At 40.3% G+C, this 19393-nt stretch overlaps 1 protein-coding gene across 2 annotated transcripts in view; it reads left to right on the forward strand.

The window, feature by feature from the left end:
- clstn2a (calsyntenin 2a) overlaps positions 1-18803 on the forward strand; it is a 164022-nt gene extending 145219 nt beyond the window's left edge. For both annotated transcript variants that reach the window (XM_028977218.1, XM_028977219.1), the window contains exons 12-17: positions 1197-1405; positions 1865-2032; positions 3939-4084; positions 4190-4313; positions 16359-16546; positions 16769-18803. In XM_028977218.1, the coding sequence (XP_028833051.1) occupies positions 1197-1405; positions 1865-2032; positions 3939-4084; positions 4190-4313; positions 16359-16546; positions 16769-16963 (1030 nt within the window). In that variant the 3' untranslated portion in view covers positions 16964-18803. The remainder of the gene's footprint in view (positions 1-1196; positions 1406-1864; positions 2033-3938; positions 4085-4189; positions 4314-16358; positions 16547-16768) is intronic.
- The last annotated feature ends 590 nt before the right edge of the window (positions 18804-19393 follow it).

Genomic DNA, 19393 nt, shown 5'->3' on the forward strand with positions numbered 1-19393 from the left:
AGGCAATTTAATGAGTGCCTCTTCAAGCCCCGTTTATTCAGCACAGCCACCTTTCCATCACCCCCCGTCTCGCTCTCGCTGAACTGGGGCCCTTGTGGTTACACATCACAAACTTGGCTTGCCGGCTTTACTGCGGCCATTAGCCGTAATTGTTTGTTGGTTCCAGGTGATTTTACCCACTGCCCACCACCCTCAACCCAAAGTCCCTCTGCTTAAGATGTAACACTGGGTTTGGGCGATGCATTAGTCAGAGGAATTACTTTCTGGACCGCTCGAGCGGGGCTGAGTGTCATAGTGTGCTTAACTCAGAGGAGGAAAGCCGTCGTCTCGAGCATACAGACAATTTTTAATTAGGAGAATGTAGCAAATGAAGTAAATGGATGAAGACTTCTCATTCGCCAGCCCTCTCTGAAGATGTAATTACTTGTAACAATAGAATATGGTGGCGTTCGTTTTTAATCCGGCGAGGGCACTTTACACGTTTTATTTATTTGGCTCATTTATTTATTAATTTTGTTGTAATGAAGCTGGAACCTGTCCAAATTCCACAGCAGGCTTTGGTGGAGCCTGCACCACTTCACACTCCACTTCCTCCATCTTAATCAACACCTTGGTTCAGGGCTGGGAACCATCTGAGCACTTGTTTGGAGGAAATGACAGTGTGCGTGTCAGTGTGTGAGTCTGTTCTTACAGAGCGATCACTGGGCTGAAGCTGTTCCTTTGGTCTACAAATTCTGTTCTTGTAGAGGATGTCCCTGGATGTTGCTTCGTATTTCATCAGTGAGGGTGAACTAGATTTGCTGTGTGAGCAGGAAATGTGGTACACGAGCTTGTGCGTGAATGTGTGGTAATAGTGTCACATTCATTATTTAGTCTTTAGGAACCTCATAGAGGCTCCAGTCATTCAGTGGCACAGTTTTTAAGGACTGACTGGCTTCTTTTGTACAAAAAAATTGCATTATGCCAAAATGTATAAACTATGTGTAGATCAGAGGCATTTGTGTGTGTGTTTTGTTTTTTTTTAACTGCAAGAATTCTAATGTAAGATCAGTATTTGAATGAAATATTCTTCTTTGTTGCAGATTGTTGCAAAATAAAAACTGCTCAAAATATTCTCAAAATGACTCAAACATGACAAGATTCTTAAGTCCTGATCAAAACTAGGCTTGGCGTGTGTGTCTGATATTCACATTCAGGTGTTTTGGTGAGGACACATGTATCTCCATCCCAGACATCAAGGCCGTTGTCATGGTGCTGCCTCCCAGCGAGCCTCGGATTACCATCACGGGCGTGGAGCGTCTTGTCCAACTGGCCGACGACTTCACCACCCCGGCAGGGGTTGTGCTGTTTAAGGACATACGCATCATCAGCACTGTAACGAAGACTGACGCAGACTTCACTGCCGGTAAGAGCTGGTGCCACTATTGACTATTAGCTGCTCCTCATACTCATCTGTTAGCTGCTGATTACACTCACGCTCAGACGTGAGGTGTGCGGTTCCATGTTTCCATGAAATGTGCTTCATGCTGAACGGCTGCGTAGGGACTTCTTGCCTCACACACTGGCGCATGATCTATGTTTGTCTCACCTCATTTATTTATCCCCTCAGTGAGTAATTCAAGCCCCAGAAGTCAGTAGCTGTGTCTTTTTTAATTCCGCCACTGTGTCCTGTTTTCATTGAATGTTTGCCCTTATTCTTCATGGGGTGATAAATCATCTAAATTAAATTTAGAAGTAATCGATGGCTTCAACCAGGAACCAACTGCATGTGATATATTTTAATGTGTGTGTGTGTGTGTGTGTGTGTGTGTGTGTGTGTGTGTGTGTGTGTGTGTGCGCATGTGCATGCGTGCGTGCACTATAGCCCACAGGCTGGGGGTGCTGGAGGTCATGCACAATCTGGACTACTGTGATGTGCTGGTGATTGGTGAAGAGCTGAACCCAGAAGAGGAAAGTCTGGAGATTCATCATAGCTCTCTTATTGGAAAGCACCTTGATGCCACGAACTCCACATCTGGCATTTCCGTCTATGGTACGTAAAAACACCCGCTACTGTTTCTCATACTGAACTGAAACTCTCAGGACAAAACCAAAATGCAAATTTCATAGTGACTTCGGCCTCTAAGTGACATGTATGTAATATTCTACTATTACTACAGAATCATGCAAGAGAATGCTACAGCTGGGCTATAGAAATGTGTTGATTAATGGAGATGACTGTTCTGGAAATAAGAAATGCAACTCTAGATTCCCTTTCAACTGGTTTCAGAGGGACTAAAAGTTCTGGAAAAAAATAAATGCTACTCTAGACTCACTTTCAGATGGTTTCAGAGTAGCTAACTTGGGGTAGTGCATTAATTTGATATGATGATCGAACACTATACTAAATGTTCTTTATACAATCCCGACAAAAGTCAAGATTGTTTTTACAAAAAATGGCTCATTTTATTACCCACAGCTTTTGTAATAATGTTTCAGTGCAAAACAAAACTGTCAAAAAGTATTTTAATATTCAAAGCTTGGTAAAGCCCATTGAGTCCATTTTGGCAAAGACAAGTGTTGTTGACTTGTCATATGAGCTTCACCTGTGACTAATAATGGATCAATTAGGCCTCAGGCGTGTATAAAAAGAACCCCAGTACACTAGACCTTCACGTCAACTGCAACTAGACCTCTGCAAACATGCCTGAGAGTCACCCTAAAGACTAAAGTGTTGATTATCAAGAGGCTGAAGACCAGATCCACTGCTGATATGGCAGTCAATGTGTCTCAGCGTCAAGTACAGAGGATAAAAAAATTTGAAGAGCCTGGAGACTTTTTGACAAGCCCAAGTCAGGCAGACCCTGCAAGACAACTGCTTGAGAGGACCATTTTCCACTGCAGCAGAGCTCCACGAGACCTGGTCACCTGAAGTCCCTGTGTCAACCAGAACAGTTTGTCTGAATCTTTTGTTGAATTACACCACAGTCGGCGCAAATATTGCAGGAGACCTACTGGAGCCCGCATAGATCCGAGATTCACCCAGAAAACAGTGAAGTTTGGTGGCGGAAAAATCATGATCTTGGGTTACATGCAGTGTGGGGCGTGCGAGAGATCTGCAGGGTGGATAGTCTGAAATACCAAGAAATCTTAGCTACCTTTTATATTCCCAACCATAAAAGAGGCCAAATTCTGGTGCTCCATCACATTCCATCTCCACATCAAAGTTCCTCAAGGCGAAGAAGATTAAGATGCTCCAGGATTGGCCAGCCCAGTCACCAGACATGAACATCATTGAGCATGTGTGGGGTAAGATGAAAGAGGAAGTATGGAAGACAAAACCAAAGAATATTGATGAACTCTGGGACGCATGCAAGACTGCTTTCTTTGCTATTCCTGATGACTTCATCAATAAATTGTATGAATCCTTGCTAAATTCGGATCTCACAGCACCACTAGTTAATTTGATGACATATTTTTGTATTTGCTCAAGATTTGTTCAATTTCTGTATAGGAGACAACTTTTGTTTTGCCAAATTTGACCTTTCAGTCTTGATTGAATGATAAATCATTTTTCAGTGAAACTAATTCATTTCAATGCATTAAACATCATTTGGTATGGTTTTAGCTTTTCATATGAACTATTTCTAACACCAATTGATTAATTAAAAGTCAGGTTAATAGCAGGTGTTTCTACAAAATAGATAATCGACAAGACTTTTGTCAGGGACTGTACAGTTTTAATTCACACTCAGTATCTAGTCAGCATTGAGCAGTATTCCAGACCATAGTATAACCTTCATTTCCTCTAAATAATAATGCCCTCATCTGATTGTCTTTAAGCCAGGGTCAGGGTGCTATAAAACATGTTTCATCAGTGAGGGGACAGAGGCAGGTGGATAGAGAGAAGTGGAGGGATGAAGGACTCGCTCTGACTGATGTGTACCTCCTGGCCGCAGGTGTGGACTCGATGCTGCATTATGAGCAGGCCATCAGGCAGGTGAGGTATCGTAATTGGCGTCCTGCTGGACTGCTGGAGAGGAAGTTCCGTCTCAGCTGCTCTGAGCTCAATGGACGCTACACCAGCAACGAATTCAACCTGGAGGTCAGTCATCTCTCCCCTACTGTCCCTGCCAGGCTATTTCAGACCACCCTCTTTTTTCTGTTGTCATGCCAGAAGGCAGCCACAGTGTGTTGTCCCATCACACAGGTCAGCGTGGTGCACAGTTCAGAGGCCGTGGAGCACGTCAATCATATGGTGGCCCAACCGCAGTACATGAGACCTGTCCATCATCCACTCATGGTCCACACACTGAACTCCAACCACAACTCAGGTAAAGAACAACATGAACTGATCATAGTCACCCAGCAGAACACCTTTCAACACAATCCTCAAGGACAGGATCAGTAATGTCTCCCATACAATGTATTTTATGCATCAATATATTCTATTTAAGAATCTACTCATGTAATTGTGTAAAATGATGGCATGATGGCATTTCTTTCTGCTTATCATGCACAGAAACAGAACAGAAATATGTTTATTTCAGTACCTTATGTGTACCTGCCATGTGTATCCAGACCTCCATGGGTTGACAAATTTGATTTCCATCGATAGCTATTTTTTTGTTGTTCCCTTTATTTTTTGAGCAGTGTTTTTGTGTGGTATTACAATTATTGCGTAGTATGTTTAATGTTGACTTGAAAGCACACCAGGGTTTAGCATGATCTGTTTTTGCAGAAAGACTCTTATTAATGATATCCCCCTACTATGTCTGCACTCCCTCTGGAGCCAGGCTGCAATGAAATGTGCGATTCCATGAGATCAAAGTCCATCAAAAGATTAGCAGAATCAAGTTCATATCCAGAGGGGACAACATACTATTACAGACATGCTCAACAACACAATCCAGCAGTCTGCTCACATGTCTCGCTGCAGTCACACATGCACACAGCAATGCAGAAGAATGTTAATATCTGGTTAAACACTGAGACATTTACACACGCACACACATGCTGGGCTATGGATGTGGTAGGTTCTTGTGAGCGAGTGTGCTGGTATGAAGGAGCAGAGATTAGAAGATTAGTCTAAGCTTGCCACACCAGGGACAACAGCGATTTCCCCAAGGACATGCAGGACAAAACTCTCTGCAAAGAGAGAGAGTGAGAGTGACAAAGCGACGTAGCAAGGAACAAACAGCGCTGGGAGATGGAGACAGAGTGATGGAGACAAAGACAGAGAGAAACAGACTGGGGGTGGAAAGACAAATAAAGCAACATTGCATGTTGCACAGATAACAGCATTTGTACCTAGAAGCTTCACAGAGACGACAGGCGCTGCTATAAGCTCTCAGAATCCATGTACACATCTCAGAGCCATGAGCTTTTTCTTATTGAAATATCTACATTTCTGGGGATTTTTTTTGTGTGCACATTTCTCGATTTTATTGGCCATTTAACTTTTTAGTTGTAGTTTTCCAGAGCAGGACAGATAATAATGATCTGAGGAATGAGAATGTTATCAGAAAAGTAGAGTTAAACATCTCAGTGTGCCTCCACTCAGACCCACTCTAGAAGACTTTCAATGTATTTTTTGAACAGGCTGCAAATGTCCTCTCATCTGTTGAGGCCAGTTCGTTCAGGAAATTGTCACCACTTTTTGATGTCTGGTTTGTGTTGACTGGCCTTTTTTATTAACATTATTCCATGCTCACCACTGAAATGCTTATTTCATGCTTATTTTATTCATGTCTTTAATTGACAGCGACAGCACAAACTTGAAATGACAAGCATGTGGTGTCAATTGTAATTTAGTGTATGCCAGGCTGTTGTTTTACTTGACCAGCTTATTGGTCATATATAATAACTTCCACTTCATGAGCTTCGGTCACAGATGGAAGAGACCTGATGTTTCACATGTTTACGCAGGTGACAGTGTTTAAAATTAAAAAACATATATACTAAACAAATGATTACAATAGGCAATATTTTAATTAAGAGATATAAGATGAAGTGCATGGGGGGAGCTTCGGTCACAGTTGGAAGAGACCTGATGTTTCACATGTTTACGCAGGTGACGGTGTTTAAAATTAAAAAACATATATACTAAACAAATGATTACAATAGGCAATATTTTCATTAAGAGATATAAGATGAAGTGTATGGGGGACGTTCCTGTGAGATTCACCAGTTGGTTGTGTGTATATATATATATATATATATATATATATATATACACAGTGGTGTGAAAAACTATTTGCCCCCTTCCTGATTTCTTATTCTTTTGCATGTTTGTCACATTTAAATGTTTCTGCTCATCAAAAATTGTTAACTATTAGTCAAAGATCACATAATTGAACACAAAATGCAGTTTTTAAATGAAGGTTTACGTTATTAAGGGAGAAAAAAAAACTCCAATCTACATGGCCCTGTGTGAAAAAGTGATTGCCCCCCTTGTGAAAAAATAACTTAACTGTGGTTTATCACACCTGAGTTCAATTTCTGTAGTCACCCCCAGGCCTGATTACTGCCACACCGGTTTCAATCAAGAAATCACTTAAATAGGAGCTACCTGACACAGAGAAGTAGACCAAAAGCACCTCAAAAGCTAGACATAATGCCAAGATCCAAAGAGATTCAGGAAAAAATTAGAACAAAAGTAATTGAGCTCTATCAGTCTGGTAAAGGTTATAAAGCCATTTCTAAAGCTTTGGGACTCCAGCGAACCACAGTGAGAGCCACAAATGGCAAAAACATGGAACAGTGGTGAACCTTCCCAGGAGTGGCTGGCCGACCAAAATTACCCCAAGAGCGCAGAGACAACTCATCCGAGAGGCTACAAAAGACCTCAATTAAGGTCAGTGTTCACAACTCCACCATAAGAAAGAGACTGGGCAAAAATGGCCTGCATGGCAGATTTCCAAGGCGCAAACCACTTTTAAGCAAAAAGAACATTAAGGCTCATCTCAATTTTGCTAAAAAAACATCTCAATAATTGCCAAGACTTTTGGGAAAATACCTTGTGTACTGTAAAATATGGTGGTGGTAGTAGTGTGATGGTCTGGGGTTGTTTTGCTGCTTCAGGACCTGGAAGGCTTGCTATGATAGATGGAACCATGAATTCTACTGTCTACCAAAAAATCCTGAGTTCGTCAACTCAAGCTGAAGCGATCTTGGGTGCTGCAGCAGGACAATGACCCAATACACACCAGCAAATCCACCTCTGAATGGCTGAAGAAAAACAAGACTTTGGAGTGGCCTAGTCAAAGTCCTGACCTGAATCCTATTGAGATGTTGTGGCATGACCTTAAAAAGGCGGTTCATGCTAGAAAACCCTCAAATAAAGCTGAATTACATCAATTCTGCAAAGATGAGTGGGCCTTCAGAGCACTGTAAAAGACTCGTTGAAAGTTATCGCAAACGCTTGATTGCAGTTATTGCTGCTAAGGGTGTCCCAACCAGTTATTAGGTTCAGGGGGCAATTACTTTTTCACATAGGGCCAAGTAGGTTTGGATTTTTTTTTCTCCCTATATAATAAAAACCATCTAAAAACTGCATTTTGTGTTTGCTTGTGTTATATTTGACTAATAGTTAAATGTGTTTGATGATCAGAAACATTTTGTGTGACAAACATGCAAAAGAATAAGAAATCAGAAAGGGGGCAAATAGTTTTTCACACTGTAAAAAGACAGTGTGGTCGGGTGAGAGAATAGAGTGTAGAAAAACTCTTTCTTCCTCCTAATCAACAACAGTGGCCGGAAAATAAATACAAATAAAAAGTCCCGCTTGTTGCCATGTGATTAGAGAATTACACCTTTATCACTAAAAGTTATTATTTGAGATTATGGTACTGTTGAGGTGTTCAGAGAGAAAAACAGTTTCACATAAATATAAATTCTGATCCTAAACATGTTGATCATACCGAACATGAATTTAAACTGTAAACTATGAATTTTAACAGCGCAATTTCCAATCTCTGATCAGTTATTATCAAATTGTTCACCGTGGGACATGGTTTATGATGTTCAATGTAATACCGGTAATCTAAAATGTCACAAATCTTGGTTATTACTGGTTACAGTTTGGATTGTGAGTTCATCTATTGTGCCAGCCATATCTGCATGCCACATTGTAAGTGATACAGTAATTAGTCTATGTTCATTTTATACCTTGTCGGAGTGGATCTGGATTTAGAAATGCCTCAGTTTTTACGGTCCCGGGCTTTTTAGGATATTTTTTTTAGGATCCTTTTTATTTAAATTAAAGCATATAGATTCTATTCCTCGCTATGCAGTAAAATTCAGATAAAAAAAGACTTACGGTCGTAGATCCACATCCGAACAAAGGTATCACGTCGGGGTCGCCATTTGTAAAAAAAAAGCGTGGTGGGGAGAGAGAGCAGAGTATAGAAAAACTCTTTCTCCTTCCACACAAAAGTACTGTATTCAAACCACTCCAATTTGATGTTACCTGGCAGAAAGAGGCATGGCGCAATAGAGGTTAAAAAATTAAAAAAGTTTCTAATTTATTAACACTGGTAAATAATTATTACAGTTACATGTGAATATTGTATGTAAAAAGGTACCAATGTTACAGAGAAAACAAAAATAAGAAGAAAGAGTAGAGAGAAAGAGAAGCCATGAGAAAAAATGAGAGGATAGGGCAGACTCGAAAACCAGAAGATCCAGTTTCGATGGAAAGACAGCTGGGAAAGAAAAGAAGCCCCTTCCCCACATGTGAACAGACCTTTATACCCCTGGCCTACAGGCAGTTGTCAATGGCCTACAGGAAGTTGTCATAGACCAATCAGAACCTGTTGTTTCTGATGTCACGCCCCCGTTGCCTCCCATCTGGGGAAGACAAAGAGGGTAGGCGGTCCCGACGGCCGGCAGCTCACATGTTTGGCTCGGGGGTGTTGGAATGCATTTTGACAAAAGGATGCAAAAACTGAGGTGTTTAATCTCTATGCACAACAAAGGCACAGGAATGTCATGTCTCCAAGATGTCCCATCTTACAACATCACTGTATTATGCATGTTGGTATGATCCCAAGATTACAAAATGGTGATCACGTTTGTGATCCACTGATGGTTACTTGCATGTAGGTTTAACGTGTGCATGTTTGTACAAACAGCCTCTGGTGGGCTTGTTCCCTGCCCTGTGCCAAGCGTCCTGGGATGAATCTGGTAGCCACAACCCTGTTTAGGAATAGTTAATTATGTGTAAAGTGAGAATAGAAATTGCAAGTATGTTTCAGCTGTGGTTTTGTTTTGTGCGTAGTTTAGCACTTTTCTGTATTACTGTGTGCTGAAACAGGCATTTGCCCACATTTTTTTGAGAACAGGTTTAAACTGTCTATAATGAGGGAATAGGGTGTGTGAGAGCTGTCAATCTTTGTTATTTGCTCCTAAAAAAACAGATTTTTTATTTTTCATTTCTTATTTCTGTCAGTTTTGAAGATAAACCTGAAAATTTGCCTCTGTGTATTCACAATGAAAAAAGTACAATGGAATCTCGATCTAAAAAATGATATTGTGTTTATATTTTTAAAGTTGGAAACAAAAATCTGTTAAGGCAGATCATTAAATACATCATAGGCGTTATTAAAATTTTGCCCAGATATTTCAACTTTGTCCAAAACAATTAAATGAGCAGATATTCAATCAAATATGTATTCATTACTGAAGCCAAAGCCTGGGGATAGGCTTTAAAAATTAGACATGTCCAGATAAAATGTTATAAAATGTTATAGCAACATTAGCAATTTAATTTGCTCTTGATATAAAATGCTTGCTCTAAAGCCTTTAAAAGGAGGTTTGATCAGAGGTGCTCTTTACAGAGGGGAAATTTACCTGATAGCATCTACTGCACTGTCACAACACAACCCGTGATGCAGATCATCATTGAACTCAGAGGAGCAAGGAGACTTGAATGAAGTAGAGATTTTTATGCAAGGTGTTTGAATTGGCCTTGACTGTGTGGAAAAGTGCTTTCTTGTGTGGAAAGTACTTTCTGTGTGGAAAAGTACTGAATCTCTAATTCATCTGCACTGAAAAAAGGTAATGAATCATATGAATTTGACCTAATTCTTTAGTTAAAAGAAAGTGTTTAATTTGGACTCAGTTCCAAATTACTTAATAAAAATGATTTGTTGCTTCAAAAAAACTTAATATGTATGGTTTGAAATAATGTGAAGTAATTAGAATAGCCTAAATCAAATGAATAATGTGGAACCAATCTCTATTATTCATTTAAGTAAATCCAATGATTTTCTTTCAGTGTGTTAATGGCAAAATTTTACACTGGGAACTACAAAGATTAAGTCTTTATTATACACTGTATATACTGTATATACTGTATTGTGTAAGTGTGTGCGTGACTTAGTGATGTAGTTCTCGAGACCAGTCTTGGTCTTGGGTATAGCAGTCTCGATGGGATGAGGAAAAAAATAGAAAGCAGCGGCTTCCCACAGAACAGTATCATTATTTACTACGCGCCGCAATTCAAATGCAACCAGTCGGATGCCCTTATTTTAAAATGTTACATTTTAACATTTTCTCAACGGACACTTCCAGCACATCACAGTCTACACATTGCATCCTAGCAAAGTCAGCAATTAAATGTCCGCAAAGACGTTTTTTGACATTGGCCATGGCCCAGGGCTGCATCACGGGCATCGGCAAAACTATTAAATTTTTATATTTTTAATTTTTTGCATGCGTGGTTTTCTGTTGTCCATTTGCACCCAGCTGTTTGTGGAACCACCTTGACTGAGACAGCTGGGACAACGTCTGCATTCACGAGGCATCTGCAGAGAAAGCACCATTCTAACTATAAGATTGATGGCTAGCTCTACTTTTCTTGTCATCAAACTGTGAGGAAAATCCCCTAACTCTGACAAGGAATGTTGTGTATGCACACATAGTACAGTAGTTTATTTTATTTTATTTATTTTTTATATTTTGTTTTTTGGCAGCAGTTACATCACTACTACAGACCATGAAATGTAAAAAAAAAATGTTCTGTGATTGTCATTGTAAAACACTGCAGCACAGCACACTGTGACACAACGAAATGTGTCTTCTTCATTTAACCCACCACCTTAGTGAGCAGTGTCCTTTGCTCAGTGGCACCTTAGTGACACTTTGACGGTTTGGGATATAACAATTTGCTGTAGCACGGTCTGTTTAGGACAGTTATTTAACATTTCTAAAGCTCACCCCTCAGAATCCAACTTGGATAATATGATTCTAAGTTCTACTTTTTTTTTTTTGCTTTAAGGCAATTTTCTCTGTACTTTGTGAATATCCATCTATGACCATGCATTTTCCCCAGACCCTGTAATTGATCCTGGATGAACAAACTAACACGTCTGTGTTGAATCTGTTATCTTTCAGTATACGCAGAAAATGAGTCCAGAAGATTAGAATCCTGCATCTTATGTGCAAGAGCAGCAAAAGTTTGTATGACATTGTATGACATTACAAAAAGAAAATAAACTCGATTAGCTGAGTTCTCTCCACCACGAGGTGTGTTTTTGAGGTGTAATTGAATTTAGAGTAAATTATTTTAAATAACTTTTATGTTCATGGTCTTTGTACACTACCCTTTGTTGTCAGTAGTGAACCAGCACTAGCATAAATGTTAATTTGATGAATTTGCTAGAAGAAAATGTATTTTAGAGTCAAATGTTCATTGCCTTCAATTCAAAAGGGATCATTACACAGCCATAGCTTTTGGCCTCTGTCCCTGGAATAAGAGGCTTAATATGAACATGTTTCTGGCACATCCCATCCCTTTCCCGAGGTCTGATAAAATGGTTATAGGTGAGTATTGCTGAGAATATTGTTTTGTGTCAGGCCTCGTGACAATTGAAAAGATAACATGAATTTGAATTTTAATGATTAATGATGTCATTGATTTCTATACAGTTGTTCTGAGTAATGTGATGTCTGTTTTTCAGTCTTGGTCTTGGTCTTAGTCTTGCCTTACTGTGTCTTGGTCTTGTGGGACCAGAGTAGTTGATTTATGAAGTAGAGCTGGTGCTGATTGTTCAGATGTTATGAAAGTGAACAACACATTTCAACACTGAAATAATACCCTCTAAGGTTTTGGTACACTACTAATAGCAATTGTAGCCACATTAACCCAACAGTAAGTTTAACACCTGGCCACCAGCCCAGTCCTGTAGGGAGATACAAATCTGAGCCAGGTTGTTTGGAAGGAACAGAACCACATTTACATTGGTTTAAGGAGGATTCATGAGGTGTTTGCAGGTGACTTCCTTTAGGGCAATCCCAAAACGAGAAAAATACACTTTAATACACTTTAAAACACTTTCAGAATGTTCTCTCAAAGGCTCCCATGGTTCCATGTTTACATGGACTCAGCTGTCACACAGAGGGACAGTAAACATTAGCTTCAGGATTGACTTTGATAGTGTTACTGTAGTACTGGTGGCAGGGGAATACAATGTTAAAGGCCTTGTCACTTCTGTACATTATGAGTAATTTTCACCATGTAGTTATAACACCATGCATCTGACTGACCAAGGGGACTAATATTGATGGCTGGGTAAATGTTTCATTAGAGGAGAATAAGAGAGTGAACATTGTCAGATCAAGCTGAACAGTACACACAAAGTGTTTTATAAAATATGAAATAATGAGTTGCAGAATACATTGTGTATATACATGAACCTGGTAAATCTGAGCTGGAACCAACCAAAAAGGTGATTGCATGCCTGAGAACTAGCTGTGACTGATCTGATGTGTCAATAGCACATATCATTGCACCTTCTCACTGTAATTGTATTCTTGGTTGGAGCAGCACCATCTGCGGTGAAGGGAGTGAACTGTGAACTAGTCACCACGGTGCACCTTCCACCTTCCTCTTTTAAGAGGAAGGTGGAGGTCCACATTTGATGAAATGGTAGTTTAATTGTAAAAGTAAAATAAACTGACATACTGTATACAAGACTAAATGGGTGTGGCTATAAGAAGCCACTTGCTAGAGCAATTAATCATTAAAAAAGCTTTCATCTGCTAGGGAGCACAAATTTTGGACAACGGAACAGTAGATCTGTCCTGTGGTCATGCAGATTTATAAGTGTAGGGAGCACTAATCATGCATAGTACTTACTGAATGAGCTTGTGGAAGCAGTGTTATGAGCTGGGTTGCTTTAGTTGGTCAGATATGGGCTTCACATTTTTACAATTTATGTGGTCAATTGGCAACCTGAGATAAGCATATTGAATTAGCATCAATTAATTTTTCATTCCTTAAAATATGACCCAAACCCATTTCAAGATGACTATACCAGTATTAACCAGGCTTTTATTGTGAAAGAATTGTTTAGGGTGTATGAGACGTCATTTTCACTCACAGATTCACTCACAGCATTGGTTGCAACAACCAATGCTGAAGGTAGTTCAACCCTTTTATTAAAATAGGGCCATACAGTGGGTACAGAAATTTGTTGTATTAAATTAAAAAAATCATTTAATTACATTTTTTTTTGTACTAGGACCAGGTTATTAGGTTTTTCTTTGTTAAAATTCTGCAAAAATTCAGTGTTTTCGTACCAGCTGTGTACCTTAGCTTCCTCATTTGTCCCCTGGCCTCATTTTACTCCAGAAGTCATTGTCTTAGAGATGTGTTTCCCTTTAGTTCTCTTCAGGGGGCAGAATGTTTTTATCCCAGAACCTCCTTAATGGCATTTGGGTGCTTGATAATAGCCTTACAAGGAATGTGTCAGTTTGGAAGAAGTTGTGAAGAAAACATTCTGGCAGGGGACACTTGAGGTGCCGGCTTGGTAAACACTGCCTTAGAGCATGTCAAGCTAATTTGTCAAGCTAAGCTAATGCCCTCAGTGCACATTTTCACAGCTCTTGTCACGCTCTAACACATTTATGTGTTTGAAGGCGCTGTTCTATGTAACTGACAGGAAATTTACTTCCATCCATCCATTTTGTTAACTGACTTATCCAGGTCAAGGTCGGCGAGACGCTCTCAGTGGTCCAGGAACATGACAACCATTGTACAAGGTGGCCACTTGGTGGATGATCATTTTCTCAGCTGCATCACTGGACCACAAACGTTTTCAATGATTATCAGGCCAGGTTTTTGAGAAGAACTTCTAATCGATTTCTAACAGTCAATTAACAGAAAAGCCAACTTGTTGATGTGTCAGAAGCATAAGACGGTGTCACCTGAGAGAAGTTGACAAGTTGTGCGTTTTTTCCCCTCTCTCACTGTTTTTTTTCCGATGTGTTTAGACATCTCACTAAACAACTAAAGATGTAGGTGTGTGAGTGACCCCTCCCAGTGGTGTGCACACCTTAACCCTGCCTTGCACAGAACTGAACCTGTCGCCTGGCCCGGAGGGGGATTATTATCGTCATGGATCAGTGTAGGACCCAATCACACCCCTGAAAAACAGGGGGAGTATAATCGGTGACAAGACCAGGACTGGACAATGACTATATTAATTGGGGGGAAAAAATCAAGCAACCAACCATATGATTGGCCTCAGGGCTGAGTAGGCTGCATGCAGAAGGGGTCCGGAAATTCTGTCAGGGAGGTGTGGTGGGAATGAATGGACACTCACAAACACATGGTTTAATAAATACAGAATTCAGACATGAAATCAGGAAATTTGAACCACGCACAATGAATATGAATATGATCCAAGTGTCAGGATATAACATTCACAGCTGTAAGGTGCACAAGGAGGAGTAATATGTACAAGGTTGACTGCTTGGATTACGAATGTGAAGATGACGTCACTCAACTTCAACTTTACTTTACTTTATTTAGCAGATGCTTTTATCCAAAGCGACTTACAAGAGGAAGACACCAGCAATTCTCGTTCGATTTCTATAGAATATTGAGTTTACAAACTAAGAGCCCTGATAAGGCTCAAACTTGTCAGTGAAGAGCATGCTCAGAGATTGTTAGGTGCTAGACGAAGAAAAATTATAATGTATTTATATATTTTTGTATTGTTTGTGCAACTTAATTCAAAGATAAGTCGATAAGTTGTTAATGCCCTAATTTGTTCTGTGTGATACTGTGGCTAACAAGGTCCATTTTGGTAATTCTGTAATACAGTCTACTTGTTCAGTGTACTTCAGTGTAAAACCAATAGAAAGAATATTGCTCACATGGTTCAGTCAATTCAGTCATTGGGTGTTTTTGTGTTACCAAACTCTCTTTGGCTGCCCTGACTGAAATTTTTAATCTTCTCATCAATAACTCCCTCTCAGTGACTCCTGTGCAATTTAACAGTCTCAAGTAAAAAAAATCCAATTGCAGTACACTTCCGAGTGAATGCCGGCCTTTAGGCGTGATCACTGTGCCTTTTTGTGAACCCCTTTGTTGTGGAGTTTTCCTTTCTCTCTGCCTGTTGTTCTCACCGCTGGCAGCAGCATCATCCGTTTCAAAGCTGTCACAAAAGGCAACGGTTCTCTGCCTTTCTCCTGCTATTCATAAGCAGCCTTTTGAGCTCTGGGTGAAGTGCTTGATGGATACATGAGGGGATTCTGTGATCAGGCCAGAGAAGAAGGGAGAAGGGAGTTTTGCCGTTCTGAGAATGGGATTCATGTGGCATCCCTGTGGCAGCTGTACCCCACGTTCCTGTACAAAACAACCCTGCACCGTGATGGTGGCCACCCAGTCAGTGCATCATTGCAGCCACCTCCATCCTGGATCCCAGACAATCAATACAGGCTACATTAACATCAAACAACCCAGTTCATGGGTGGCTATCAAATGCTTTGATCTGGAATTATTCCCACATTTATTTGCAAAATTTTCATCAGGCAAACATTTTTACATTGACACCACAGTTGGGTTTGGATTCAACCTGTCTACAGACAGGCCTTCATTTTGGTTCATTTCATCAGTTATTGTTATGAGGTAAATGAACGTTACGAACAGTGCTGCATCTGTTGTGTTGTTACTGGCTCTATTTTGGCCACAGTTTTGCTGCCACTGCAGAAGATGGTTCCTTATCTAGCCATTCGATGGCCATGGGTCATTTTTGTGTGGCTCCCTTTTTATCAGACATGGCTTAGCTCCGTGTGGCATTTAAAGGTGGGACATAAGGGTTGCTGGCACTTGCTTCTATTCGTATTTGTGCTCTGCAGTGGAGGACAATGCACACTTCTTTTGACCTATTCACAAAGCACATGACTCATGCTCAGTAACCAGGGTTCCTTTTTTGTGTGTCTACAGACATAAAGTTCACTTTAGCCTTCATTATTCTTTTCATTTTCTGGTAGAGATTGCTAGGTTTACAGATTAGAAATGGCTCACTTTGTCACTGTGGTGTTAATTGCTTTATATTTCTTCTGGTTCATCCGTCTTCTACTTGCAGGTACCCCTCCAGCTGCCACTGTGGTCATAGTGATGTGTATCGCTGCCCTAGTCGTCATTGTAGTTCTCGGCATATACCGCATCCATACCACTAACCAGGATGGCTCTAAAAGCGATGAAGATGGAGGCAAGGAGGCAGAGATGGACTGGGATGACTCCACACTCACCATCACAGTCAATCCAATGGAGGTTTGTCGCTCTCCCTTTTTTTTTTTATATTTGTTATTAGTAAACTAACAATGAAGTGCTAAGATTTTTCAGCTTGAGACTGAACTGTGTGCCGGTGAATCCATGGTGCTGGGCACTCATTCCACTTGTTTTAGCGCTGTCTGTGGTCTTTGTTCTCTTTGTAACATGTAGCCTGTGTGTAGCTGAAATGGCAATAAAGCTCATTTGAACTTGAACTTGCAGAACATCGATGCAGCTCAGAAGGAAGATGAAGCACGAGAAGAGGAGCTGGAGGAGGAAGAAGATGAGGATGAGGACGAACTAGCCGGAGAGAATTCCAGCGCTGATTCAGAGGACAGCGGAGAAGAAGAGGAAACAGAAGCACATAATATCAAGGGCAAGCTGGAGTGGGACCACCACACTACGTTACAATATTAATCACACCATGCAACTGCACAAAACACACTCCAAACGTACACTACCAGACCAATACACCCACACTGACACACATGGGCATGCACAGACAAAACAGATGCTACACCCAGAGCCAGCAAAATCAGGCTCTGTCTTCGTTTAAAAAAAACAACTTTCTCTGATTAACATCCATCTTTCAGCACATTACAATGCAATGTCTCCACCTGCTGGTCTCTTTGGGGAATTGCTTCAAAAGAAAAAAAATCATATTTTAATTTTCAGGCTAAATACAAATAATGTAGGTTCAATCTCCTTCAATCTACACAAATGTCATAAAATGTAATTGTAATCATTGATGCCACAGTCACATCAATTGGACATACCCATGCACAGACACCATGCCAACTCAAACCAAAATGGACACCCTCAAATCCACATTTACTGGTTGAAGATTTTTCTATTTTTTTTCCAGGTTAGAATACTATGCTCCCTTTCTTAATGCGTGGGAATCCCCTTATTCATCTATTTTGCCTAATTAAACAAAATATTGCATTAAAGCAATGTTAACTATCTTTAAAGTTGTTTTTTTGCAATGGAATATATAAGATATCGATGATATTTTTTTTCATTTAAAATCTAGGAGATATGTTTATTTTAGATCTTCAGAGAGATTTTGATTGACACATTGTCTTTAACAGAGGTATATAGTAATGAGCTGACATATTAAATAAAAAACTTTATTTGCAATGTGCTTTTGATAGGTTTTCCTCTCCTCCTTCTCTCTCACTTTTTATTCTTGTTTTCCTTTCTTTTTTTAGTTAGAAATATGGGGGAGAGAAGCTGTACATTTTTTCATGCCTGTTGTTTGTATATAACAGTAGAAAGTAGCTGAACTCACATCCTTTTCTTCCATCCGTCCATGTCCATGCCTGCTTGCCTCAGGACGGAGCATCTGTCCATTTGTCCCTCCTCTCTATCTTCCTCCCTCTCTCTCTCTGTTTGCAGATGACTTGTCTCTGTAACCCCTGCCTGAGTCTCTTTGCTGAGAGATCTCCACGTTTTGTTTTAAACTCAATTTTGGACAGCCATGGGCCCAATAAAGAAAAGAAAAAGAAAGACAATTCAATTAAAAGCAAAGAACTGATGGAAGACGTCCCCATGCCACCATTTACCTGTCCAAGCTTTTCCAGCTTTGTGGAAAAGCTGCCTTTTCCTCCGGGGTCTTTTTCAAGGGAATTTCTCCAATGAACATTAATTGGTGTGCAAGTTCTGGGTTAAAAGGGAGTCAGGTTATATAGATTAAAGCTCAGCTTTCGTCAAGCTTGCATCCTCTTAAGTCTGGGTACGGCGGGACGTCTTAAGTGGCAGGTAGAAGGTAGAGTGGCAGTGGCCGCTAATGAGCACTGCTGGGAAAAAACCCGACAGTGACAGGAAAAAAATGTCACCGAAAAAAAAATAACGAAAAAGAGATAAAAAAAAAAAAAAAAAAGAATTGCCTGTTCTTTCTTTCCCTCGAATGTTGCCACAAGATCTGCATTTTGTATGTATACATTTGGTTACATGTAATGTCTGTAGCTGTGGTTAGGATGTAACGTTTCCTCATCCGCCTCCCTCAGTCCTGTGCTTGTGACGTCATCCTTGTGAGACCCTGTCCCACCTGGCCCCCCTATTTCACTAGATCTTTTTACCACTTGTGTTAATGAAGGAAAAAGGAAATCATAGAAAAAAAAACTGAAAATCATGGCAGACTTTTCTCTTTTGTATATGTTTCTCTCTTTTGGTTTGTAAAAAATGGTTTTCTTTCTTCAGTGGTCACTGCAGCACTTTCTGTACATTGACCAATAAAGACTTTCCTTAGAATGAGTGAAGGAGTGGATTTTTTCACAGTAACGTCTACAGCTTTGTTTGTTTTATGGCACTTTTTTTTCGACCAGTTACCACTGCTGACTTAAAAGTATTTGGGGATCGTTCTCTTCACATCAGTGGCAGTCCCATCAAGGTTGTGTCACCCAGGTGGTGGAGTTACCTTCCTCTAGATGCCCAAACAGCTTTGTCACTGAATGTCTTCAGATGACAACTGAAAACCTGCCTGTTTCAGACAGAAACGTAAAAGCGCAGCCATGTGTGTGAATGTGTGTGTACTTCAGTCATTTTGAAACTGGTATCGGAGACAAATGCTGTGTTCTCAGCGCTCAAGCTTTAAACAGTCCTAACAGCACTGGAGGCTGTTTTTTGTGAGTGAAGGTGGTCCTTGGCGGTGTGTGTGCGTGCGTGCAGCTTCGCATTTCGCGAAATCATTCTGCTGTGAAATGGTGGAGTCGAGGCAAGACTGAGAAAGTGCTGCGTATGAAAACAGTAATTCCCACCAAATGACATTTTTGAAAGTGTAGCACCAGTAGTTCATTTCACATGGTGCATGCCCACAGTGAAAATTATCATAAAAAATACATTTTT

This window comes from Denticeps clupeoides, chromosome 4 (genome assembly GCF_900700375.1).
Source record: "Denticeps clupeoides chromosome 4, fDenClu1.1, whole genome shotgun sequence".
In the NCBI taxonomy this organism is placed as follows: domain Eukaryota; kingdom Metazoa; phylum Chordata; class Actinopteri; order Clupeiformes; family Denticipitidae; genus Denticeps; species Denticeps clupeoides.